At 46.2% G+C, this 26750-nt stretch overlaps 1 protein-coding gene across 7 annotated transcripts in view; it reads left to right on the forward strand.

Moving 5' to 3' along the window:
- Window positions 1-25769, forward strand: part of LOC140390027 (histone deacetylase complex subunit SAP130-like) — a 91536-nt gene extending 65767 nt beyond the window's left edge. For all 7 annotated transcript variants that reach the window (XM_072474862.1, XM_072474863.1, XM_072474867.1 and 4 more), the window contains 6 exons: window positions 119-480; window positions 2465-2719; window positions 3710-3835; window positions 5018-5121; window positions 22646-22759; window positions 23946-25769. In XM_072474862.1, coding sequence (XP_072330963.1) covers window positions 119-480; window positions 2465-2719; window positions 3710-3835; window positions 5018-5121; window positions 22646-22759; window positions 23946-24104 — 1120 coding nt within the window. In that variant the 3' untranslated portion in view covers window positions 24105-25769. The remainder of the gene's footprint in view (window positions 1-118; window positions 481-2464; window positions 2720-3709; window positions 3836-5017; window positions 5122-22645; window positions 22760-23945) is intronic.
- Window positions 25770-26750: the final 981 nt, after the last annotated feature.

The following is a 26750-nucleotide window of genomic DNA, read 5'->3' on the forward strand; positions in this document are numbered from 1 at the left end:
GGAGTATGTAACCTCCTGATTCATTGCTAGCACTGAGCCACGTTTAACCCATTCTTAACATTTTGAGCAGGCTAATGTGATGTTTTAGTGGATGATTTAATTGCTGCTTTCCTTTTAGTGCCAAATCAAAACCAGAGATCCATGTTTCTATGACTGCACCAATGGCTGTTGCAATGGAAGCCGTAAGCAGCCAGAACATGGAGCAAATACCTGGGCTGGGCCAGTCAAATTCTCAACAGCCTCAGCCACCAATCCCAACCCTCATTGCAGCAGCAGCTCCTCATCCTCAACCTACTGCCTTGTCCACTGTTACAGCGGCCATCTCCGCCACTCCTCCAAGTTCACTCTCCATGGCTACAGTGGTAGCTCCTCCATCACAGCCAGTTGCCATTTCTGTTCCTGTCTCCATGAGCTCAACATTGCCAGAGGTTAAAATCAAGCAAGAGAGCGAACTAGTGGACACACTGCAGCCTGTAGCAGGTAGGTGATGTGTGTTGGCATGAACAGTAGTTGACGTTGAGCGAAATAGTTTCAAAAAAATAAATAAAGCATATGAGCAGTTTACTGGTGCACTGAATTCTTTCTGCATGGCTGTTGTGGTATTAATGTTTCTATTTCTCTGGAGTATAGTGGAGGGAGACAAATTAAACTAGTTGAAGAGGTCAATATTATGGCCTTCTCGGAGCACTATCCTTGTGGAGTGTGTGTCAAAAAGGACTGATTTTTTAAGGGTGACACGGTGGCGCTGTGGTTAGCACTGCTGCCACCATGCACTGAGGACGTGTGGACTTTGCACATTCTCCCCATGTCTGCGTGGGTTTCACCCCCGCAACCCAAAGATGTGCAGGTTAGGTGGATTGGCCACGCTAAATTGCCCCTTAATTGGAAAAAAAATAATCGCGTACTCTAAATTTAAAAAAAAAAAGACCGATTTTCGTGAAAGACTTCAGTTGTTCAAACGTGACAACTGATTTGTCTTTCAGACTTGCAGAAGAACTCTAGGACGCACTGATGCAATATTTGGCATCCATTGGGGACAAATTGATGAATTAGTAGACTGGAATTTTTGAGAAAGAAAATAGTTGCGGGAGCAGAGTATTGTGGCACAGTTGAATTTCAATAGTAAATTTGCTGCTTTTGGTTCTATTGTGGAGAACTGTTGAGTAAAGGGCAGGTGTGTTCCCACAGGAGGGAATAATCAGTCTGCCTGTCCCCATGGGCCACATTGAACCATTTCATACTAGCTAATTGGAAGAACACAAGAAATAGGACCATATGGCCCATTGAACCTTCTCCACCATTTTAATAATAATCTTTTAATTATTGTCACAAGAAGGCTTACATTAACACAGCAATGAAGTTACTGTGAAAAGCCCGTAGTCGCCACATTCTGGCGCCTGTTCGGGTACACTGAGGGAGAATTCAATGTCCAATCACCGAACAAGCATGTCTTTCGGGACTTGCAGGGGGGAAACCCACGCAGTCACGTGAAGAGCGTGCAGACTCCGCACCGCCAGTGACCCAAGCCGGGAATTGAACCCAGGTCCCTGGTGCTGTGAAACAACAGTGCTAACCACTGTGCTATCGTGCCGCTCTTTAATATGATTGTGGCTGATTGGGCTTCAACTCCATTTTTCTGCCCATTCCCCATATCCCTTGACTACCTGAGAAACCAACAATCTATCTATCCCAGCCTATTTTTGAATTTGTCCAATTAAGGGGCAATTTAGCATGGCCAATCCACCTACCCTGCACATCTTTGAGTTGTGGGGGCTATCCCAGCCTTAAATGTATTCAATGATGGAGCAACATAACCTTCTGCGGTAGAGAATTCCAAAGAATCACAATCCTTGAGTGAAGAAAGTTTTCCTCACTTCTGTCATAAATGATCAGTCAGGGCAGCACGGTGGCGCAGTGGTAGCACTGCAGTCTCATGGCGCCGAGGTCCCAGGTTCGATCCCGGCTCTGGGTCACTGTCCGTGTGGAGTTTGCACATTCTCCCCGTGTTTGCGTGGGTTTCGCCCCCACAACCCAAAGATGTGCACAGTAGGTGGATTGAACACGCTAAATTGCCCCTTAATTGGGAAAAAATGAATTGGGTACTCTAAATTTATAAAGAAACAAAAAAAAATTAAAAAATGATCAGTCCCTTTATCCTGAGTGTTCTCCCGTGTTTAGATTCCCCCACGGCACCTACCCTATCAAGCCCCTTTAGAATTTTGTAGAATTCAATGCGATGGCCTCATTCTTTCTAAAATCTTGGGAATATGCAAAGTTTTGAGGTGTAGGAATAGGTACGGTTGGCTGAATCCAAATTTTCATGTATTTTTATCTGAAGTATGGTCTATATTCTTTTTTGAGAGTGTTCATTAATTTTGCTTTTTTTTTTCTCTCTCCCTTTTTCTGCTTCTCCCTCTGTCTCTATTCTTCCCCCCTCCCACCCTATCCGCATCCCCAATTCCAGTTACAATATCATCCCAGTCCATGTCTGTGGCAGCTCCTGCTCTACCTCCAATGGTGAACAACCTTGGCCTTCCTGGTAATGAGCTCCCGCCTGGTGCGTCCCCCCGAAAGAAACCCCGCAAACAGCAGCACATCATCTCAACAGAAGAGAGCGAAATGATGGAAACAAACAGCACGGATGAGGAAAAGAACAGCAGCAGCAAGCCGGTACTCCTAAAGGCAGAAAAAAGGAAATCTCCTCCAAAGGAATATATAGGTAAAATGGTATTGTACCTGAAAGGGGAACTGGAATGGACTGGTGTGCCCTTCGGGGGGAGCGTGGGGGGGGGGTGCTGCAATTTGAGCCTCTGATGATGGCATTTGTCCATGAAAATAATCTGATCTGTGCTCACATATCCAAAACCATAGTCTGACGAACGGTTTACTGCACAAGTAATTGAAATAACCCATTACTGGAGATTACATACAGCTTTGGAGACATTTAGTTTTGATCTGGAGTCCAAGACTTGTATGTAGTATATGATACCATCACAGCTGAAATTAAAAATCCACTTTGGCTGCTTTCTAATTCCCATGCATTTGAGTACAGTGCTGAACGCTTGCTGACTGTACTTTTATCAAAAAATGTTAAAAAAATTAAAGTACCCAATTTTTTTTCAATTAAGGGGCAATTTAGTGTGGCCAATCCACCTACTCTGCACCTTTTTAGGTTATCGGGGTGAGACCCACGCAGACACTGGGAGAATGTGCAAACTCCACACAGACAGTGACCCGGGGCTGGGATCGAACCCGGGTCCTTGGTGCCGTGAGGCAGCAGTGCTAACCACTGTGCCACCTATTGAGGCCTGTACTTAACCATGTACTGATATTTATCATCTTAACTCATCTAAACATTTGACACCATTCAGTAAAATTGATGCAAAATTAAGGCTCCGTGCCAGTTATGAAGAGCTCGTCTCTGTTTGTGAAAGGACAGCTCCCACTTCTCATAGTCATTTAAAAGGTGAAGAACTCTTTAAGGGGCTTTCAACTCCATTGAAGCTGAATGTTTCTCTCTGCACCACTGTCAGTCTGATTTCACTTTTGCACACACTATTGTTACCACATTTGTATGTCATGCGTTGTATAATGTGCGATCACACCAAAGGATAATACAAGGTTAGAGTGGCCTGTTTTTCAGGCATGCTGTTTGTTTGTTGCCTACACTTTTGAAACCCCTTAGTCCAGCTTGATATTTATGTTGCAGATGAAGAGGGTGTACGTTACGTCCCTGTCCGCCCTCGACCCCCAGTCACGCTACTTCGACATTACAGGAACCCCTGGAAGGCGGCTTATCATCATTTTCAAAGATATACTGATGTGAAAGTCAAAGGTCAGTTCTTTTTCTCCCCTCATTTCTGCCGTGTCTGTGCGGGGGGGGGCAATCATGAATAGCGGATCTTTCTAAATCAAATGGCTTTATGTTTGGAACCAGATTCATCAAGCTTTTAACCCTGTGGTGCTCCACTAACTTACTTTCAGAAACATCATGTACTCAATATGTAACGTGCAGTTACTGGGTATCTTGGTGATGGTGTTTACTGAAGGAGAGCTATTTTCCAGGAAATGTATTATAATATGACTTTGAAATTCCCCTGGGCTACTGGAATAGATCAACTGGAACTTGGTTAACATATCATACAAATAATATCACTTTTCCAGCAAGGCAGCACCCATAGGATTGCATTGTAGTGTCAGCTTGGGTTGAAGTCCTAGCTTAAACTCACAACCTTCTGTCTGAGAACACCAACTGATTTAAACCCAATTACTTCACTTCAGCGTAATGTGTTGTGTGTGTAACCTTTTGGGAAATGTAAGGTGCTACAGACTTGCCACATTTTCCTTCAGTCTTACTTTGGGGAGGTGTTGGTGTGGTGGTATTGTCACTGGACTGGTAATCCAGAGACCCAGATTCGAATCCCACCAGGGCAGATGGTGGAATTTGAATTCAATAAAAATCTGAAATTAAGAGTCTAATAATGACCATGAAGCCATTGTGAATTGTTGTAAACACCTATCTGGTTCACTAATGTCAGTTGGGAAAGATATCTGCCACCCTGACCTGGCCTGGCCCACCTATGACTCCAGGTCCACAACAATGTGGTTGACTCTTAAATGCCCAAGCAAGCCACTCAATTCAAGAGCAATTAGGATGGGCAATAAATGCTGGCCCCATTAACGAGGCCCCCAACCCACGAAGAGGTTTTTTTAATGAGTAAAACTGTAAAAATCAGGTTTGGAAGATCAGTGAAAACGGCTTTTGTTTTAGATTTTGCAAGATTGGGGAATGGAGTATATCTGGGGTTTGATATTGCCCTTTTGTGAGATTCAGTTTTGAATCGGCCTTAAAAATCAAAGGGAAGAATCTTTTCCTCTGGCTGTAAAAAAAAAAAAACAAGATCCAAAATAAGTTCAAGAAGTCTCTCTTCCCTTTCAGTTTGACCTTGTTTGCTCCTTGCTACGTTGAAAAGGCATCCGTCATGATAACTAACCTGTCCTCTCTGTTTAATGGCAGAGGAGAAAAAGCCCACACTGCAGGAGATAGCCAATCAAAAAGGAATTGTCTGCAAGGCCCAGGGTTGGAAAGTGCACCTGTGTGCTGCACAACTCATGCAGCTGGTAAGTGAGGTTGGAGCTGTGCATTGGGTGTATATAACACAGCGGGACTGTTGTTGGCCCTTTTTTTAAAAAATAAGATCATTGGTTGACCATGGTGATGTCAGTTCTTTGTTCATAAAACCAGGGGAGCAGTAAACGGCAGCATTTTGTTTCAGAAGTACCAACAATCGTGTTCGCCCTGTATCTTATGAAGCAGGGCTTGGGACTGTGTGTGAGCATGTTCCACAGGGCCTACCCTTCTGTTTTGACATTTTCTGAAGTCTTAAAACCTGCCACCTGTTAGTTGAAAAGGTTTATTTAAGGTGAACAATTTGTATATATCCTATTTAAACAGGATCCTTTAAAATAAATAAAGGGCAGTGGGACTTGTCTTGCCATCTGCAGTAAGTTTTAAAATAACTGTCAAACTTCAAAGTGATTTTTGATAGCTTTACCACTGAAGTTTTAATAGACGTAGTGTTTATGCAGCTGAGATTTCTTTGGGGTTGATTTGTGAGCATCAGCTGCTTGACATCACTGTGACCAGAAGGGATGGTGCTGAGTCTTTGATTTCAAGCTGGAAATCTAGATTCCGAAGTATTGCATCAGTTCTATAGGGAGACGTTATATTGAACTACTTATCATAATACCCCTTCTAGGGCAGCACAGTGGTTAGCATTGCTGCTTCACGGCGCCGAGGTCCTAGGTTCGATCCCGGCTCTGGGTCAATGTCCGTGTGGAGTTTGCACATTCTCCCCGTGTTTGCATGAGTCTCACCCACACAACCCAAAGATGTGCAGGGTAGGTGGATTGGCCACGCTAAATTGCCCCTTAATTGGAAAAAATGAATTGGGTACTCTAAATTTATATTTAAAAAAAATAATATCCCTTCTAATACAAACCAATCACCCACCAGTTTAGGTATATAAGGAAAGTGGTTCAGGTATGTGGTTACATCTCAGCTGAATTATACCAGCCTCTTGCATCACTGCACTATAACAAAGTAGCCTTTGTCATGCGACAGAGCTGAATCCAAGTTTGCTGCTGCTGCTCTGTAAATAGAGTGGCCTTTATATTCAGTTGTCAGCAGTGACCTCCACTAAATGCTGCTAACTGATCATTAGCTGTAATGGTGCAAGATGCATTGTGCACCATTATTTGGTGTTCATGCTGATGTGTGCAAGTGATCAGTGACAGCAAAAAACATTTTACATTTGGAGTATGGGACAAGATACTTGATTGATTGTTGCAAGCGATCACTTACGATTGTGATCCCAAACTAACTTCCTGAAAAGTGAGCTAGCAGGTTGAAAATGTTTTCTAGAAGGATTCATTCTGAAACTTCTACTGGCATCTCAGCTGACTCAGCTCCCTTTCCGGTTGCGTAGTTGCAGCTTTGATTGTCTCTTTTCTGGAACATAAGAACAACATGAGAACTAGGAGCAGGAGTCGGCCATCTGGCCCCTTGAGCCTGCTCTGCCATTCAATAAGATCATGCCTGATCTTTTTTTGGACTCAGCTCCACTTACCTGCCACTCACCATAACCCTTAATTCCTTAATTGTTCAAAAATCTATCTATCTTTGCCTTAATTGCTTCATTGGGCAGTGAATTCCACAGATTCACAACCCTTTTGAGTGAAGCAGTTCCACCTCAACTCAATCCTAAATCTGCTCCTCCTTATTTTGAGACTATGCCCCCTAGTTCTTGTTTCACCCGCCAGTGGAAACAACCTCCCTGCTTCTATTTTAACTATTCCCTTCATAATTGTATATGTTTCTATCAGATCCCCCCCTCATTCTTCTAAATTCCAATGAGTATAATCCTAGTCTACTCGGTCTCTCCTCATAAACCAACCCTCTTAACTCCAGAGTCAACCTAGTGAATATCCTCTGCACCCCCTCCAGTGCCAGTACATCCTTTCTCAAGTGAGGAGACCAAAACAGTACACAGTACTCCAGGCGTGGCTTCACCAATACCCTATACAGCTGTTTTTAAAACTCCATCCCTCTAGCATTGAAGGACAAAATTCAATTTGCCTCCTTAATTACCTGCTGCACCTGCAAACCAACTTATTGCGAGTCATGTACAAGGACATTCAGGTCCTCCTGCACAGCAGCATGCTGCAATCTTTTACCATTTATTAAATAATAGTTCATTTTGGTGTTATTCCAACCAAAGTGGATGACCTCACATTTACCAACATTGTACTCCATCTGCCAGACCCTTGCCCACTCACTTAAACACTCTATATCCCTCTGAAGACTGTGTCCCCTGCACACATCACTCTACCACTCATCTCACTGTCATCTGTGAACTTTGACACATTTTCTTTTTTTAAATACATTTAGAGTACCCAATTCATTTTTTCCAATTAAGGGGTAATTTAGAATGGCCAATCCACCTCCCTGCACATCTTTTGGGTCGTGGGGGCGAAATCCATGCAAACACAGGGAGAATGAAACTCCACACGGACAGTGACCCAGAGCCGGGATTGGACCTTGGTGCCGTGAGGCAGCAGTGCTAATCACTGTGCCACCATGCTGCCCCTTTGACACATTTTCACTTGGTCCTCGATTCCAAATCATCTATGTAAATTGTAAACAGTTGCGGTCCCAAAACTGATCTCTGAGGCACACCACTAGTTCCTGATCGCCAACCAGAAAAACGCCCATTTATCCCACTCTTTGCTTCCTGTTAGTTAACCAATTCTCTATCCATACTAATACATTACCTAGAATGCCGTGCATCCTTGATAGATCCATGCATTTTCCCTTCTACACAAGTTAAGCTAACTGGCCTATAATTACGCGCCATTTGTCTACCTCCTTTTTTTAAACAATGGCGTCACATTTGCTGTTTAATCTACCGGGACCGCCCCAGCGAATTTTGGTAAATTACCACGAGCGCATTTGCTATTTCCCCCACCATCTCTTTTAGTACCTGGATGCACTCAATCAGGGTCAGGAGACTTTTGTACCCTTAATCCCATTAGCTTGCCCAATACTACCTCCTTAGTGATAATTATTGTTTTTAGATCTTCACCTGCCATTGCCTCCTTGCCATCAATTCTTGGCAGTGTCTTCCACTGTGAAATACCTGTTCAATGCCTCGGCCATTTCTTCATTTCCCATTATTAAATCCCCCTTCTCATCCTCTAAAGGACCAATGTTTACCTTAGCCACTCTCTTTCGTTTTACATATTTGTAAAATCTTTTGCTACTTGTTTTTATATTCTGAGCTCTCATAATCTAACTTACTTTTCTTTATAGCTTTTTTCGTGGCTTTCCGTTGACATTTAAAGATTTCCCAATCCTCTAGTTTCCCACTAATCTTTGCCACTTTGTTTGCATTTCCTTTCAATTTGATACCCTCCTTTATTTCCTTAGATATCAATGGCTGATTGGCCCTTTTCCTACAGTCCTTCCTCTTCACTGGTATATGCTTTTGTTGAGCACTGTGAAAAATCACTTTGAAAGTCCTCCACTGTTCCTCAATTGTCCCACCATAAAGTCTTTGCTCCCAGTCTACCTTCACCAACTCCTTCCTCATCCCATTGTAGTCTCCTTTGTTTAAGCACAAGACACTGATATTGGATTTTACCTTCTCACCCTCCATCTGAATTTTAAATTCAACCATACTGTGATCGGTCCTTCCAAAAGGATCCCTTACTACGAATTCATTAATTATTTCTGTCTCGTTGCACAGGACCAGATCTAAGATAGCTTGCTCCCTCGTAGGTTCCATTACGTATTGTTTAAAGAAACTGTTGTGGATACATTCTCTGAACCCCTCCTCATGTCTGTCTTAACTGACCTGGTTTGACCAATCGACATGTAGATTAAAAACCCCATGAAAATTGCCGTACCATTTTGACATCAATTATTTAGTTGTTTATTGCCATCCCAACTGTGATATTATTTGGTGACCTATAGACTACGCCTATCAGCGACCTTTTTTCCTTACTATTTCTAATTTCCACCAAATGGATTCAACCTCTTTTTCCATGGAACCTATATCATCTCTCACTATCGCTCTAATGACATCCTAGCTACACCACCTCCCTTACCTTCCTGTCCATCCTTCCGAATAGTCTGATACCCTTGGATATTTAACTCCCATCCTGACCACCCTGCAACCATGCCTCTGTAGTGGCCACCAAATCATACACATCTGCGATGATTCGTGCCCTCAACTCATTTACCTTGTTTCAAATGCTACAAACATTCAGTATTCAACATTTCTCTCTCAACACGAGACACATTGTGCAACTATTTCAGTCTCCAGAACCCCCAACCACTCCATTGTTCTTTGACCTTCACATGGATCTCTCTAAATGTATAATGGCAGATTATTGAACAATTGTACATCTGCAGCATGTTACACATTGCTGTTGAATTTCTCCATCTGTAACATTGCAAAATAGATTAAAATGAGTACAAAAGCAAATACCGTGGATGGCGGAGTTTTGAAATAAAAACAGAACATGCTGGAAATACTCAGGTCGGACACCATCTGTGTTGAGAGAAAGAGTTAACATTTCAGGCCTGTCTTTTCATCATTGTAGCTTAAATATGTGTCAGCATAAATGTATGTTGTGACCATGCTGTAAATCAAAGTGCCATCACCCAACATGAATATAGATACTAAAATTGAGGATGACACTGTCCTAACCCCTAACACCATATTAAATTATAAACTTGTACATCATAGAATGAGTTTTTTGGCCCATAATAATAATAATCTTTATTGACACAAGTAGGCTTACATTAACACTGCAGTGAAGTTACTGTGAAAAGCCCCTAGTTGCCACATTCCGGCACCTGTTAGGGTACACGGAGAATTCAGAACGTCCAATTCACCTAACACGCACATCTTTCGGAACTTGAGGAAGGTAACCGGAGCACCTGGAGGAAACCCTCGCAGACACAGAGAACGTGCAGACTCCACACAGATAGTGACCCAAGCCTGGAATCTAACCTGGGACCCTGGCGCTGTGAAGCAACAGTGCTAACCACTGTGCCACTCGTGCCGCCCCTATATTCTTTGCTTGGAGTTTTCCTACTCCATGAATCCCTGTCATTTAACCAATTGAGTTATACGGGGTTCATTCCGCATAATCTCCCAAAGTTGGATTACTTTTTCATTTTAAAAACAATTTAGAGTACCAAGTCTTTTTTTTCGAATTAAGGGGCAATTTAACGTGGCCAATCTACCTACCCTGCACATCTTTTGGGTTGTGGGGGTGAGACCCACGCAGATACGGAGAGAATGTGCAAACTCCACACGTACAGTGACCGGGGGCCAGGATCGAACCCGGGTCCTCAGCTCCGTGATGTATTATTTTTTTCAGCACAAAATTACCTGTAAACTAAGTGCTGTACAGTTCACGGACTCTAATTAAACTCTCAAATTGTATCATCTGTGACTAATTGTGATGCATAATTCCCTCATCCTCTCTGCAATCTTTGTCATGGTTGACCACACCATCCTCCTCCAAAGTCTTGGTAAATCAAGTTGTGTTGTCATAACTAAGCTCCAGTCTTACTTATCCAATCCGAGTCAATGCATTTGTAGCAGTGGGTTCTCTTCCCGCCCAGTTATCTGTCAATCTATACATCAATTTCCTCTTTGCTAGCAACAGCTTGCCCCTGTTGATGTCATCTATTTACCAGCTCTGTCTATTTACCAGGTCTTCAGTTTTGCCTCACTGCTTCCACAACATCCAGTTCCGAATAAGCCATTGTTTCCTTCAGTTGGGAAGACTGAAATAATTGCATGTCCCGTCTCTCTCTTTCTCTTTCCCCACAACCCACACGCATTCTATTTTTTTTGGGGGGGGGGAAATCTTTTTATTGGCTTTTCTCGTATTTATAAACTGTTGCTTATATACATTACATTTTTTTTGTCCGCGCTAATTTGCTTTATTTTACAGAGAGGTTTGTTTCGTCCTTCATCTGACTAACTACGTACATTTTTCTTCCGTCTGGATTGATCTATGACATCCCCCCCCTTCCTCCTCCTCCTTCCCCCTCCCCCCTCCCCATTGGTTTCAGCACCCTTCCTCTTCTCTTGTGGTTTCCCCATTCCTCCTCCCCCAGGTTGCGCAGGCCTTTGGTTCTTCATCTCCCCCCCCCCCCCCCCCCGGCTTACTCCGCGTTGCTGGCCTCGAACAGGTTTTGGAACAGGCCGACGAACTGCCCCCAAGTATCCAGGAAGCCTTCCTCTGACCCTCGGATGGCGTACTTAATCTTCTCCAGGTGGAGAAATTCCGAGAGGTCAGCGAGCCAGTCTGCAGCTTTGGGTGGTGCTGCCGATTGCCAGCCGAGCAGGATTCTCCGGCGTGCGGTTAGGGAAGTGAAAGCAAGGGTGTTGGCCCCCTTCCCCATGTGTAGCTCCGATACCCCGAAGATTGCCACTATTGGGCATGGCTTCAGCCGCACCACCACAACCTTGGACATTGCCTCGGAGAAGGCTGTCCAGAACCCAGCAAGGTTGGGACAAGCCCAAAACGTGGGTGTGGTTGGCTGGGTCCCTCTGGCACCGCTCATATTTGTCCTCCACCTCCGGGAAGAACCTGCTCATTCGGGTTCTGGTCAGGTGTGTTCAGTGCACCACTTTGAGCTGCATTAGGCTTAGCCTTCCGCAGGAGGAGGTGGAGTTCACCCTGCTCAGTGCTTCGCTCCAGAGTCCCCATCCTACCTCTGTCCCCAGTTCGTCCTCCCATTTTTGTCTGGTCCCGTCCAGTGGTGTTCGAGCTCTGACCAGTAGATGTCCGTATATTTTCCCACATAGCCTCTTCCCCCCCCCCCCGCTGCTTGTGCCTACCTTTTGGGCAGGACCCTTGCGAGTATTTTCGCGTCCACATTCAGCAGTGAAATGGGTCTGTATGATCCACATTCCGTCAGATCTTTATTTTTTTGGGTATTAGTGAGATTGTGGCCTGCGCTAGCGTTGGGGGCAGGGTGCCCCATGCCAGTGAGTCCACGAACATATCCCTTAGGTGTGGGGCCAGGACTGGTGCAAATTCTTTTGAGAAGTCCGCCAGGAACCCGTCTGGTCCCGGTGCCTTCCCCGCCTGCATGGAACTAATGCTCTCCATGATTTCTCCCAGGTCTATTGGTGCTTCCAGCTCCCCCCTTCTGTCTTCCCCCACCACTGGTAGTTCCAGTCTGTCTAGGAACTGTTTTATTCCCGCATCCCCGTCGGTGTACATGTCCCCGACAGAAGATCTCGAATGCCCGATTGACCTCCTTTGGCTATGTTACCAGTCTCCCTTTGCTATCCTTAACATGCGCTATTTCCCTCGTGGCTGCCTGCTTTCTCAGCTGGTAAGCCAATAGGCGACCAGCCTTGTCTCCGTGTTCGTAGAAGGTCCCCCGTGTCAGGCGGAGTGGGTACACTGCTTTCCTAGTGGATAGCAGGTTAAAGTCCATTTGCAGCTTTTTCCTCTCCGCCAGCAGCCCTACGGCTGGGGACTCGGAGTACTTTCTATCGACTTCCAGAATGGAGTCCACAAGCTGTTGACTGGCCACCTCTCTTCCCTATCTCTTGTCTTGTAGGCTATGATCTCTCCTCTGATCACGGCCTCCAGTGCCTCCCAAAACGTGGAGGGTGAGACCTCCCCGTTTTGGTTGTTACTAATGTACTCGCTTATGGCCTGCGATATTTTTTGGCAGAAAGCCTTGCCGGCCAGGAGGTCCATGTTCAGCCTCCATGTGGGGCTCTGGGCCCGGTCTGTCTCCAACCTCACATCCATATAATGTGGAGCATGGTCGGAGATAACGATCACGGAGTAGTCCGTTCCCGTGATCCCTGGAAGCACCGATTTCCCCACTGCAAAGAAGTCGATACGGGTGTATACCTTGTGCACCTGTGAAAAGAACGAGAACTCCTTTTCTCCCGGGTGCAGAAACCTCCATGGGTCCACCGCCCCCATCTGTTCGATGAATGCCCCTAGCTCCCTAGCCATGCTAGACCTTTTCCCCGTTCTGGGGTTTGATTGGTCGGTCAGTGGGTCCAGCACGCAGTTAAAGTCGCCCGCCATAATCAGTCTGTGTGTGTCAAGGTCGGGGATTTCCGCCATAGTCTTCTTTATGAATTCTGAGACGTCCCAGTTGGGAGCATACACAACTACCAGTACAACAGGTGCCCCTTCCAGGACACCGCTGACCATGACTTACCTTCCCCCTGGGTCCGTAACTGTCTTGGGTCTCATAAACCTCGTCCTTTTGATAATTAATATTGCTACCCCCCCCAGCCCTCGTCCCGCAGCATGAGTGGTATGTCTGTCCCACCCAGCCCTTTCTTACCAGCAGTCGGTCCTTCTCCCTGAGGTGCGTCTCTTGTAGGTAGATTATGTCTGTTTTTAGGCTTCTTAGGTGGGCGAACACTCTGGATCTTTTCACTGGACCGTTGAGTCCTCTTACATTCCAGATAACAATCCTGGTGGGGGGTTTCTGACCCCCGATCCCGTGGGATCGCCCACACTTACCTGGTGGACGCACCCCTGCACTCCGGGGTTTCCCTTTGCTAGTGGGCCGTCCAAAATGGCCAGGGTCGCCACTCTCACCATGGGGCCGGGCCCCAGCGCTCTGGGTGCCCCCTTAGCAAAGGGAAACCCCTATGTGGCCACCAGCTGTGTGTACGCCACGCGGGTGAGCCCCTGCGCTCCGGGGTCTCCATCCGCCCTGATGTCCTCTCAAGTGGCTGTTTGCGGCGCCCTCTTGGTTCCTCGCCCTGCTCCATGCCTGCCGAGGCCTATGTCTGTACTGCTTCACTATCACGCCCTTCTCTTTGCTTCTCTTTTGTTCTGCTTTCTCCCCCAGTCTCCTCTTCTCTCCCCCCTCCCCTCCTTGTGTAGGCGCTCCCCCTCCCCTGAGAAACACGCTACCCTCTGTGTAAAAAAAAAAAAAAAAAAAAAAAACTTGCCTCGTACATCTCTTCTAAACCTTGCCCCTCTCACCTTAAACCTATGCCCCCTAGTAATTGACCCCTCTACCCTGGGGAAAAGCCCCTGACTATCCACTCTGACTATGCCCCTCATAATTTTGTAGATCTCTATCAGGTCGCCCCTCAACCTCTGTCGCTCCAATGAGAACAAACCGAGTTCATTCAACCGCTCCTCATAGCTAATGCCCTCCATACCAGGCAACATCCGTGGTGACCCTCCTCCCAGTATTCGCCCAGTTCTGGCCCTGTTTAACCTGTCTCCTACTGGCCGTTGTCTTGTCCTCCTGTTTACATTTCTCACCCGCATTTCCCTCGCTCCACTCCCCCCACCCCTCCATTGCATTGAGAGAGGAGGCAAGCTCTGAAACAAGACAGCACAGTCCCGCGCATGCATAAAACATGTGCACCGTTCATGAGTCCATTGTCCTTGTTTGCGGTCTGTCCTCCGCTCTTTGTTCTGGTTTTCCCTTTTCCATCCCCATTGCGTCTTTCATTGCGGTTGAGTGTGCTCCTCCCCCAGCTTGTTCGCTCTAACAAACTCATCAGCCGCCGCTGGGATGTTAAAATACAGCTCTTTCCCCTCAAAATGTACCCAGAGTTTGGCCGGGAATAATATCCCAAATTTTACCTTGCTTTTGTGCAGTGCTGATTTTGCCTGGTTGAATTCAGTCCTTTCTTTGGCCAGGTCTGCCCCAATGTCCTGATACACCCTTATGGTCTTCCCTTCCCACGTGCTCTGTTTCATTTGTCGGGCCCACTTCGGGTTTCCTTTTTTTTTGTTGGGGGGAGGGGGCTGTTGGTGTTGGTTCCCTTCTTCCCTTCCTTCCGTTCTCTCTTCCACACACATTCTATAAGCTCTGTATCATATCTATCCCCTTCCCAACTACTGTCTGGTTGAAGGACAGTCAATCAATCACAAGCTGAGCTCCTAATCCCATTTCCAAGCCGTCACAAAGGCTGCCTACTTGTACCATGGTAATATCATTCACCTCGGCCTACCCCATCTGTTGCTGAATCCTTCATCCCTGCCTTTGTCAACTATCCAATTACTCCTCTGGCTGCCCCCCTAACAATCCACCCCCATAATCTTCAACTCATCCTAAACTCTACTGATATCCTACTCCACAACGCACCGTTAATCTGCACCCCATTGTTGCTGCTCCTTTTTGGCACATAATTTCCCTACAATCCATTATTTGAAATTCTTTCTTCAAATTTCTTCTAGATTTCGGTCTTTTCCTCCCAGTGCCAACATGTGTCCTAAATTCTCTGTTCCAAACTCTACCCTCAACTGTATCTGTTCTCATTTGATGCAATGGTTGGCAGTTGTGCTTTCAACTGTCTAGTCTCCACAGTCTGGAGTTCGTTCCTCTGAACATTCATCTCCTTCTCCTCCAAACTTATTGAATATGCGTTTAATCTCTTTTTTTTTAAATAAATATTTTATTGAAAATTTTTGGTCAACCAACACAGTACATTGTGCATCCTTTACACAATATTATAACAACACAAATAACAATGACCTATTTTATAAACAAACAAAAAAAAATAAAAATGAATAAATAATAAATAACAAAAATGAAAACTAACCCTAATTGGCAACTGCCTTATCACAAGTAACACTCTCCAAAAATATAATTTAACAGTCAAAGAACAAAGAAATGTACAGCACAGGAACAGGCCCTTCGGCCCTCCAAGCCCGTGCCGACCATACTGCCCGACTAAACTACAATCTTATACACTTCCTGGGTCCGTATCCTTCTATTCCCATCCTATTCATATATTTGTCAAGATGCCCCTTAAATGTCCCTATCGTCCCTGCTTCCACTACCTCCTCCGGTAGCGAGTTCCAGGTACCCACTACCCTCTGCGTAAAAAACTTGCCTCGTACATCTACTCTAAACCTTGCCCCTCTCACCTTAAACCTATGCCCCCTAGTAATTGACCCCTCTACCCTGGGGAAAAGCCTCTGACTATCCACTCTGTCTATGCCCCTCATAATTTTGTATACCTCTATCAGGTCGCCCCTCAACCTCCTTCGTTCCAGTGAGAACAAACCGAGTTTATTCAACCGCTCCTCATAGCTTATGCCCTCCATACCAGGCAACATTCTGGTAAATCTCTTCTGCACCCTCTCTAAAGCCTCCACATCCTTCTGGTAGTGTGGCGACCAGAATTGAACACTATACTCCAAGTGTGGCCTAACTAAGGTTCTATACAGCTGCAACATGACTTGCCAATTCTTATACTCAATGCCCCGGCCAATGAAGGCAAGCATGCCGTATGCCTTCTTGACTACCTTCTCCACCTGTGTTGCCCCTTTCAATGACCTGTGGACCTGTACACCTAGATCTCTCTGAAATTCAATACTCTTGAGGGTTCTACCATTCACTGTATATTCCCTACCTGCATTAGACCTTCCAAAATGCATTACCTCACATTTGTCCGGATTAAACTCCATCTGCCATCTCTCCGCCCAAAAAATTAATTTAGAGTACCCAATTCAGTTTTTCCAATTAAGGGGCAATTTAGCGTGGCCAATCCACCTAACCTGCACATCTTTGGGTTTTAGGGGCGAAAGCCACGCAAACACGGGGAGAATGTGCAAACTCCACATGGAGGCCTCCACCCAGGGCCGGGATCGAACCTGGGACCTCAGCGCCGTGAGGCAACAGGGCTAACCCACTGCGCCACCGTCCAATATATAATTATCTGTAGCAACGACCTATACATATTATACAGTATATATTAACAACCCTGAGAGTCCTTCTGGTTCCTCCTCCCCCCTCCGATCCTGGGCTGCTGCTCCTTTTTTCCATTCCATCTATCTTTCTGCGAGGTATTCGACGAACGGTTGCCTGGTGAACCCTTGAGCCGACCCCCTGAGAACGAACTTAATCCGCTCTAGCTTTATAAACCCTGCCATGTCATTTATCCAGGTCTCCACCCCCGGGGGCTTGGCTTCTTTCCACATTAACAATATCCTGCGCCGGGCTACTAGGGATGCAAAGGCCAAAACATCGGCCTCTCTCGCCTCCTGCACTCCCGGCTCTTGTGCAACCCCAAATACAGCCAACCCCCAGCTTGGTTCGACCCGGACCCCCACTACTTTTGAAAGCACCTTTGTCACCCCCATCCAAAACCCCTGTAGTGCCGGGCATGACCAAAACATATGGGTATGATTCGCTGGGCTTCTCGAGCACCTCGCACACCTATCCTCCACCCCAAAAAATGTACTGAGCCGTGCTCCAGTCGTATGCGCCCTGTGTAATACCTTAAACTGAATCAGGCTTAGCCTGGCACACGAGGACGACGAGTTTACCCTGCTTAGGGCATCTGCCCACAGCCCCTCCTCGATCTCCTCCCCCAGCTCTTCTTCCCATTTCCCTTTTAGTTCATCTACCATAGCCTCCCCTTCGTCCCTCATTTCCCTATATATATCTGACACCTTACCATCCCCCACCCATGTCTTTGAGATCACTCTGTCCTGCACCTCTTGTGTCGGGAGCTGCGGGAATTCCCTCACCTGTTGCCTCGCAAAAGCCCTCAGTTGCATATACCTGAATGCATTCCCTTGGGGCAACCCATATTTCTCGGTCAGCGCTCCCAGACTCGCGAACTTCCCATCCACAAACAGATCTTTCAGTTGCATTATTCCTGCTCTTTGCCACATTCCATATCCCCCATCCATTCCCCCCGGGGCAAACCTATGGTTGTTTCTTATCGGGGACCCCCCCAAGGCTCCAGTCTTTCCCCTATGCCGTCTCCACTGTCCCCAAATCTTCAGTGTAGCCACCACCACCGGGCTTGTGATGTAGTTCCTCGGTGAGAACGGCAATGGGGCTGTCACCATAGCCTGTAGGCTAGTCCCCCTACAGGACGCCCTCTCCAATCTCTTCCACGCCGCTCCCTCCTCTCCCATCCACCTACTCACCATTGAAATATTAGCGGCCCAATAATACTCACTTAGGCTCGGTAGTGCCAGCCCCCCCCCCTATCCCTGCTACGCTGTAAGAATCCCTTCCTCACTCTCGGGGTCTTCCCGGCCCACACAAAACCCATGATGCTCTTTTCAATCCTTTTTTTTAAAAAAAAGCCTTCGTGATCACCACCGGGAGGCACTGAAACACAAAGAGGAATCTCGGGAGGACCACCATCTTAACCGCCTGCACCCTCCCTGCCAGTGACAGGGATACCATATCCCATCTCTTGAAATCCTCCTCCATTTGTTCCACCAACCGCGTTAAATTTAACCTATGCAATGTGCCCCAATTCTTGGCTATCTGGATCCCCAGGTAACGAAAGTCCCTTGTTACCTTCCTCAACGGTAGGTCCTCTATTTCTCTACTCTGCTCCCCTGGATGCACCACAAACAACTCACTTTTCCCCATGTTCAATTTATACCCTGAAAAATCCCCAAACTCCCCAAGTATCCGCATTATTTCTGGCATCCCCTCCGCCGGGTCTGCAACGTATAGTAGCAAATCGTCCGCATACAAAGATACCCGGTGTTCTTCTCCTCCTCTAAGTACTCCCCTCCACTTCTTGGAACCCCTCAACGCTATCGCCAGGGGCTCAATCGCCAGTGCAAACAATAATGGGGACAGGGGGCATCCCTGCCTTGTCCCTCTATGGAGCCGGAAATATGCAGATCCCCGTCCATTCGTGACCACGCTCGCCATCGGGGCCCTATACAACAGCTGCACCCATCTAACATACCCCTCTCCAAAACCAAATCTCCTCAACACCTCCCACAAATAATCCCGCTCCACTCTATCAAATGCTTTCTCGGCATCCATCGCCACTACTATCTCCGTTTCCCCCTCTGGTGGGGCCATCATCATTACCCCTAACAGCCTCCGTATATTCGTGTTCAGCTGTCTCCCCTTCACAAACCCAGTTTGGTCCTCGTGGACCACCCCCGGGACACATTCCTCTATTCTCATTGCCATTACCTTGGCCAGGATCTTGGCATCTACATTTAGGAGGGAAATAGGTCTATAGGACCCGCATTGTAGCGGGTCCTTTTCCTTCTTTAAGAGAAGCGATATCGTTGCTTCAGACATAGTCGGGGGCAGTTGTCCCCTTTTCTTTGCCTCATTAAAGGTCCTCGTCAATACCGGGGCGAGCAAGTCCACATATTTTCTGTAGAATTCGACTGGGAATCCATCCGGTCCCGGGGTCTTTCCCGCCTGCATGCTCCTAATTCCTTTCACCACTTCTTCTACCTCGATCTGTGCTCCCAGTCCCACCCTTTCCTGCCCTTCCACCTTGGGAAATTCCAGCCGATCCAAGAAGCCCATCATTCTCTCCCTCCCATCCGGGGGTTGAGCTTCATATAATTTTTTATAAAATGTCTTGAACACTCCATTCACTCTCTCCGCTCCCCGCTCCATCTCTCCTTCCTCATCCCTCACTCCCCCTATTTCCCTCGCTGCTCCCCTTTTCCTCAATTGGTGTGCCAGCAACCTGTTCGCCTTCTCCCCATATTCGTACTGTACACCCTGTGCCTTCCTCCATTGTGCCTCTGCAGTGCCCGTAGTCAGCAAGTCAAATTCTACATGTAGCCTTTGCCTTTCCCTGTACAGTCCCTCCTCCGGTGCTTCCGCATATTGTCTGTCCACCCTCAAAAGTTCTTGCAGCAACCGCTCCCGTTCCTTACTCTCCTGCTTCCCTTTATGTGCCCTTATTGATATCAGCTCCCCTCTAACCACCGCCTTCAACGCCTCCCAGACCACTCCCACCTGGACCTCCCCATTATCATTGAGTTCCAAGTACTTTTCAATGCACCCCCTCACCCTTAGACACACACCCTCATCTGCCATTAGTCCCATGTCCATTCTCCAGGGTGGGTGCCCTCCTGTTTCCTCCCCTATCTCCAAGTCTACCCAGTGTGGAGCGTGATCCGAAATGGCTATAGCCGTATACTCCGTTCCCCTCACCTTCGGGATCAACGCCCTTCCCAGCACAAAAAAGTCTATTCGCGAGTAGACTTTATGGACATAGGAGAAAAACGAGAACTCCTTACTCCTAGGTCTGCTGAATCTCCACGGGTCTGCACCTACCATCTGCTCCATAAAATCTTTAAGTACCTTGGCTGCTGCCGTCCTCCTTCCAGTCCTGGACTTCGACCTATCCAGCCCTGGTTCCAACACCGTATTAAAATCTCCCCCCATTATCAGCTTTCCCATCTCTAGGTCCGGAATGCGTCCTAGCATCCGCCTCATAAAATTGGCATCATCCCAGTTCGGGGCATATACGTTTACCAAAACCACCGTCTCCCCCTGTAGTTTGCCACTCACCATCACGTATCTGCCCCCGTTATCCGCCACTATAGTCTTTGCCTCGAACATTACCCGCTTCCCCACTAATATAGCCACCCCCCTGTTTTTTGCATCTAGCCCCGAATGGAACACCTGCCCCACCCATCCTTTGCGTAGCCTAACCTGGTCTATCAGTTTCAGGTGCGTTTCCTGTAACATAACCACATCTGCCTTAAGTTTCTTAAGGTGTGCGAGTACCCGTGCCCTCTTTATCAGCCCGTTCAGCCCTCTCACGTTCCACGTGATCAGCCGGGTTGGGGGGCTTCCTACCCCCCCTTGTCGATTAGCCATCCCCTTTTTCCAGCTCCTCACCCGGTTCCCACGCAGCTGTATCTCCCCAGGCGGTGCCCCCCTGCCCATCCCCTCCCATACCAGCTCCCCCCTCTCCCCAGCAGCAGCAACCCAGTAATTCCCCCCCCCCCCCCCCCCCCCCCCCCGCTAGATCCCCCGCTAGCGTAATTACTCCCCCCATGTTGCTCCCAGAAGTCAGCAAACTCTGGCCGACCTCGGCTTCCCCCCGTGACCTCGGCTCGCACCGTGCGACGCCCCCTCCTTCCTGCTTCTCTATTCCCGCCATGATTATCATAGCGCGGGAACCAAGCCCGCGCTTCTCCCTTGGCCCCGCCCCCAATGGCCAACGCCCCATCTCCTCCACCTCCCCTCCTCCCCCCATCACCACCTGTGGAAGAGAGAAAAGTTACCACATCGCAGGATTAGTACATAAAACTCCTCTTTCCCCCCCTTTTTAACCCCCCTCTTCGCCCCCCACATTCGCCCAACACTTTGTTCAAACGTTCTTTTTAATAGCCCGCTCATTCCAGTTTTTCTTCCACAATAAAAGTCCACGCTTCATCCGCCGTCTCAAAGTAGTGGTGCCTCCCTCGATATGTGACCCACAGTCTTGCCGGTTGCAGCATTCCAAATTTTATCATCTTTTTATGAAGCACCGCCTTGGCCCGATTAAAGCTCGCCCTCCTTCTCGCCACCTCCGCACTCCAGTCTTGATAAACGCGGATCACCGCGTTCTCCCATTTACTGCTCCGAGTTTTCTTTGCCCATCTAAGGACCATTTCTCTATCCTTAAAACGGAGGAATCTCACCACTATGGCTCTGGGAATTTCTCCTGCTCTCGGTCCTCGCGCCATCACTCGGTATGCTCCCTCCACCTCCAACGGACACGCCGGGGCCTCCGCTCCCATTAACGAGTGCAGCATCGTGCTCACATATGCCCCGACGTCCGCTCCCTCCGCACCTTCAGGAAGACCAAGAATCCTCAGGTTGTTCCTCCTTGCGTTGTTCTCCAGTGACTCCAACCTTTCCACACATCGTTTCTGATGTGCCTCCTGCGTCTCCGTCTTCACCACCAGGCCCTGTATATCGTCCTCATTCTCGGCTGCCTTTGCCTTCACGACCCGAAGCTCCCGCTCCTGGGTCTTTTGTTCCTCCTTTAGCCCTTCGATCGCCTGTAGTATCGGGGCCAACAGCTCTTTCTTCATTTCCTTTTTGAGCTCTTCCACACAGCATTTCAAGAACTCTTGTTGTTCAGGGCCCCATGTTAAACTGCCACCTTCCGACGCCATCTTGGTTTTTGCTTGCCTTCCTTGCCGCTGTTCTAAAGGATCCACTGCAATCCGGCCACTTTCTCCTTTTTTCATCTGTATCCAGGGGGGATTCCCTTCTGGTTTACCGCAGTGTTTTTAGCCGTCAAAATTGCCGTTGGGGCTCCTATCAAGAGCCCAAAAATCCGTTTCACCGGGAGCTGCCGAAACGTGCGACTCAGCTGGTCATCGCCGCACCCGGAAGTCTCGCGTTTAATCTCTTAATAGCCAAGGCAAAGGAAAATATATTTTTTGAGCTTCTTTTGTTCTTTGAGATGTTGTTTCTACATTAGGGATGGTATATAACTGCAATTATTGATGCTGTTTCAAGATTAATTTATGAAGATTGGACTCCATATCATGATACGAGAGGTCACCTACCTAGTCTTTATAATTCACTGAGGGGAAGAAGGTTTTTTTTAAATTTAGAGTACCTAATTATTTTTTTTCCAATTAAGGGGTAATTTTAGTGTGGCCAATCCACTTAACCTGCACATCTTTTGGGTTGTGGGGGTGGAGGGGAGAAATTTGAGGAGGAAAAAATCCCTTCTGGTCATTTACCACTTTTGAATATTTTATCCAAAGAGTTACTCAAAATTACTTGTCAGTGTTAGAATTTGAGTTTCCACCTTACACCTTGTCTGTTCCTTCCCCTCTATCCTGAATGGCACAGACTAGTTTGGAACATGATGTGTACAGCCGATTGGCTTCTTTGCAAGAGGGTCTGATTCCAAAGAAAAAAGCAGCTGCAGACGATGACATGCATCGAATCAACGAGCTGATTCAGGTATGTTGCTGATTGATTGGAGGGCATGTAGTCTGGGTTGTCGTCATGAGCAGACTAATTATGCACCGGATCTATATTGTGCACAGGGTTAAGTAAATTCCAGTTTCTCTTCAGTTACCTGGTATGGAAGTGAGTCAAAGCAGCTAAAATAATACATATTATTGTGAGATGGGGAGAAGTTTAAATAATTGGACCTGACAATTGAGTGGGGCAAATGCACCTATACTGGAACTGCTTGATAGACCACAAAGTCTACAGGTCTATGCTGAATTAGGTGAAGGTGAGGAATCAGCAAGAGTCCTTAAGTTGGAGACCTGTTGGAAATGAATGAGGACAGAATAAGAGGACAATCATCTGGATGGGATCCCAAAACACAGCTGTACACCAGCATGATTTATGAACTTCAGAATAATTGGAACGTTTGAAGAAAATGAGAGGAGTGCAGTGACTTTCGGGAAAATGTCAGTTCAGTTTTTTGATAACGGGATTGGAAATGGGATCAAGTAGCTGTTGGATTGTTGTAAAAACCCACTGGTTCACTGAAGTGAATGAAACCTGTCACCCTTACCTGGTCTGTCTTACAACTGTGTGGTTGACTCTTGTCTGCTCTCTGGAATAGCTAGCCATTTACTTGTTTCTATTAAGCTGCTACTCAAGGAGATTCAGCGCCACCTTCAAAGGGGCAACCATGGATGGGAAATAAATGCTAGCCTCGTCAGTGATATACATATCCCAGAATTGGGGGGAAAATGGGTAAAGGCTACCATGTAGCTCAATACAGGATAACCTAGAGTTTGGTGCATGGGTGGCAGTACAATGTTATTTCCAATTGGTCCAATGACTAGTAAAATCATAAATGTGATGGTAATATCAAAGCCTTGCTTTCTGAACTGGATATCTTGAGAGGCTCTGAATTGGACAGCATGAAATGTATCAAATATTAACATTTTTTTTAAAAGTCAAAATTGAAAGTGTGCATTTATCTAGACTTTTGCCACTACTTTCTTATACTGTTAGCCAATGATATTCAGTGGTGTTCTGGACCACTTTTGCTTATGGACGTTGTTTGTGCTATTAAATTTCTTAAAAGGTATTGAGTTCTATATTTGAAGTTACTCTGGAGCTTCTTGTGTTCAAACCTGTTCCTCACCTTCTGTAACACTGCTGTGCTCTATTGTTTTCACAGGGGAACATGCAACGCTGCAAATTGGTTATTGACCAGATCACTGAGGCTAAAGACACAATGATGAAGGTTCTGGATCACAAGGATAGAGTTCTAAAGCTCCTCAACAAAAATGGCACCGTCAAAAAGGTGTCCAAATTAAAGAGGAAAGAGAAGTCCTAAAGCCTGGTATTGGATAGTAACTGTTTAAAAGCCACTGTATAGATGTTTAGTTTGGTATCTGAATAAAGCAGAGGTTCGCAGGTGATGGATAGATTTCACTGAACACAAACACTGCTGCGGTGTCCAGAGATCGCAGCGAAAGAAGCATTCACCTTCTCAATAGCGCTTCCATTGTTGATCAGACAGCATATAGTGAATTTGTAAGTTCCCTGACCCCTTTAAAATTGAGAGAACCTGCAAAAAGGTTTTGATTTTCATCCGACCCGACTTAGATGATTTTATGGTTACACAGGCCATTCTCTGAGCTGAAGCAGCAAGGCTTCCTCCTCCTACACTCTTGGCGTGCATTAACTATTCCAAGATAACAGATTCACATTAGCCAGCGGTTTCTCTGTTAACTTTGTATTTTGGAGTAGTGGATTTTATTCTTATCCATTTACCCTAATTAGTAGCAGCTCATTACTTATGTTCGTATACAAGGCAGAAAGCATGCATATTCTCTAGATGCTCATTACAATTAGCAACCCCAGTCAGCTGCTGAAATTAGAGGGATGGCTATAGATTGGAGGGGAAGATGGTCCCAGTTCAATGCCCACAGTTAGTGGTGATACAAGTGCAATGTAGGAGGAAGAGGTCTCCCAATCAGAGTTTGTGTTATTCCTCTATGGAATGTGTTCTCTTCTACAGGTAATGAGGTAGTCTCTTCGAGTGGATGGATTTAATGGCCATCCTTGGTGCTTGTTGGACATGACTCACGGTCCTAAACGTCTGATGCAGTTAGTGGTCTGCAGTGACTACTGGGAGTTATTCGAGAACTACTTGAATATTTTCTCAATGAGAAAAAGAAAATCTCTACAATTTTCATTTTTTAATACAGGGGAAAAAGTTGAGGTGTTTGTGAATCAAACCCATCTGCTGGTGGACTCTCCATATATCTTGAGATTGGTGTGGCTCCCAAAAGGATGTGCAACAGAATTTAAAATCTGTTACAAAGAATAGCTTTATACTTATGGTCCACAGTGTGCAGAGGAAGTCTGTTCTCTGCATCCCTTGCTCCTCCACTGGTGTGAGTAAAACTGAGCGGTCAATTGTTACAGCGCAGTTCTTGTTTCTCCCCAAACCAGGTTGCTTTGCTGCTGAGGTACAGAATCTAACTATATGATGATAGTTCCATCAGAACTTTTGAAAAGTGGAATAACTAGGTTTTTTTATTAAACAATGAAAAAATGAAAGCTTGCACATTTCTTGTCAGACTTTGAAGCATTTCTTCTCTCTCTCTCTCTCTCTCTCTCTCTCTCTCTCTCTCTCTCTCTCTCTCTCTCTCTCTCTCTCTCTCTCTCTCTCTCTCTCTCTCCCCCTCTCTCTCTCTCTCCCTCTCTCTATCCCCCCTCTCCTCTCCAACCTCATCTCCTCCCCCCGCCCCTCTCAAAAAAAATAATAAATCCACCAACACCCATACACCCACTCTCCTCTTATCCTACAAATAATGTGTTTGGACCAGTAGTGTTTGTAACTGAGATGGCTCAGTATGTAAAGTTCGGGCTGCTCCTGTTGTGTGGTGATCTTGTGTAAAATGTTTGTAGTTTGTGTTGCAGTTTCTTGTATATATATATACACTTGAAGATCATTAATAAACAGTACAAGCTTTTATAACAATCATGCAAACCTGTCTGGAAAATGACATGCTGTATATGAGTGATATGGTTTCTACAATGTGTGTGTGTTGTGTTTGTTACTCAGGCTAGAGCGTGGTCAATTCTAGCCCCCCTTGATTTGGAGTTGCAAAACAATTGAATTAATCAATAAGTATTAGAAAAATACCCGAGGTCTTTCAGCCCTTAACGGCACAATAATTACAGTCACCAGGTTTGCAAACTACGCGCACCATATACTATGTTGCAATTTCTTGATTTCCTCATTCTCTCTGCTGCTTGACTTAAAGATGCATTAAGCAGATCAAAAATGATAATGGCGGAAATAAGGGAATCAACAGGAAGCACCCTTACATATTTTCCCTAGTTGATACCATGTCAAAATGGTGACCGTGTCATCTGTCTTGGCTGTTAGTTCTCAACCATCCATGGCTGAATTGGCCAGTTATTGAATTCCAGGGGCCCTTGCAGCTACCTCAATGAATTTGGACGAAAGAATGGACCAAAATCCTTGACCATTTTGCCAGATTAGACCAGTTCTGACCTCGATTCTTTGTCTGTAATCCCTCCAGTTTTACCAGGGTTTCCATTTTAATTCCTTGGGACTATAATATAGAGTGCTTGAGGCGCCATTCTGTAATCGCTCCTTGAAAAAGTTTGATCTGTTGGACTGAATGCCAGCATGTCTCTGATCAATATAATTGCCACTGGGGTGGTATAATCTTTGGGTTTAAGAGTAGCAAATGTTTCTTCATTTATGTTACATCTTTTCCAATCTCCCTCTCACCTTAAACTCGATTTTTTTAATACCATTTTTGTTTTTAGGAATGAAGGCTTAAGCTATGATATTAATATACTTTTTTTTAACATTTAAAACAAGTCTTTTATATATTGCCTTTCATTTTTTGGTAATTTATTTACGGGTTTGGTTTCCTGATGGGCAACATCAGTGACTTTAACCTGCATATAGATTGGGTGAGTCAAATTAGTCACA

This window comes from Scyliorhinus torazame, chromosome 14, assembly GCF_047496885.1.
Source record: "Scyliorhinus torazame isolate Kashiwa2021f chromosome 14, sScyTor2.1, whole genome shotgun sequence".
Classification (NCBI taxonomy): domain Eukaryota; kingdom Metazoa; phylum Chordata; class Chondrichthyes; order Carcharhiniformes; family Scyliorhinidae; genus Scyliorhinus; species Scyliorhinus torazame.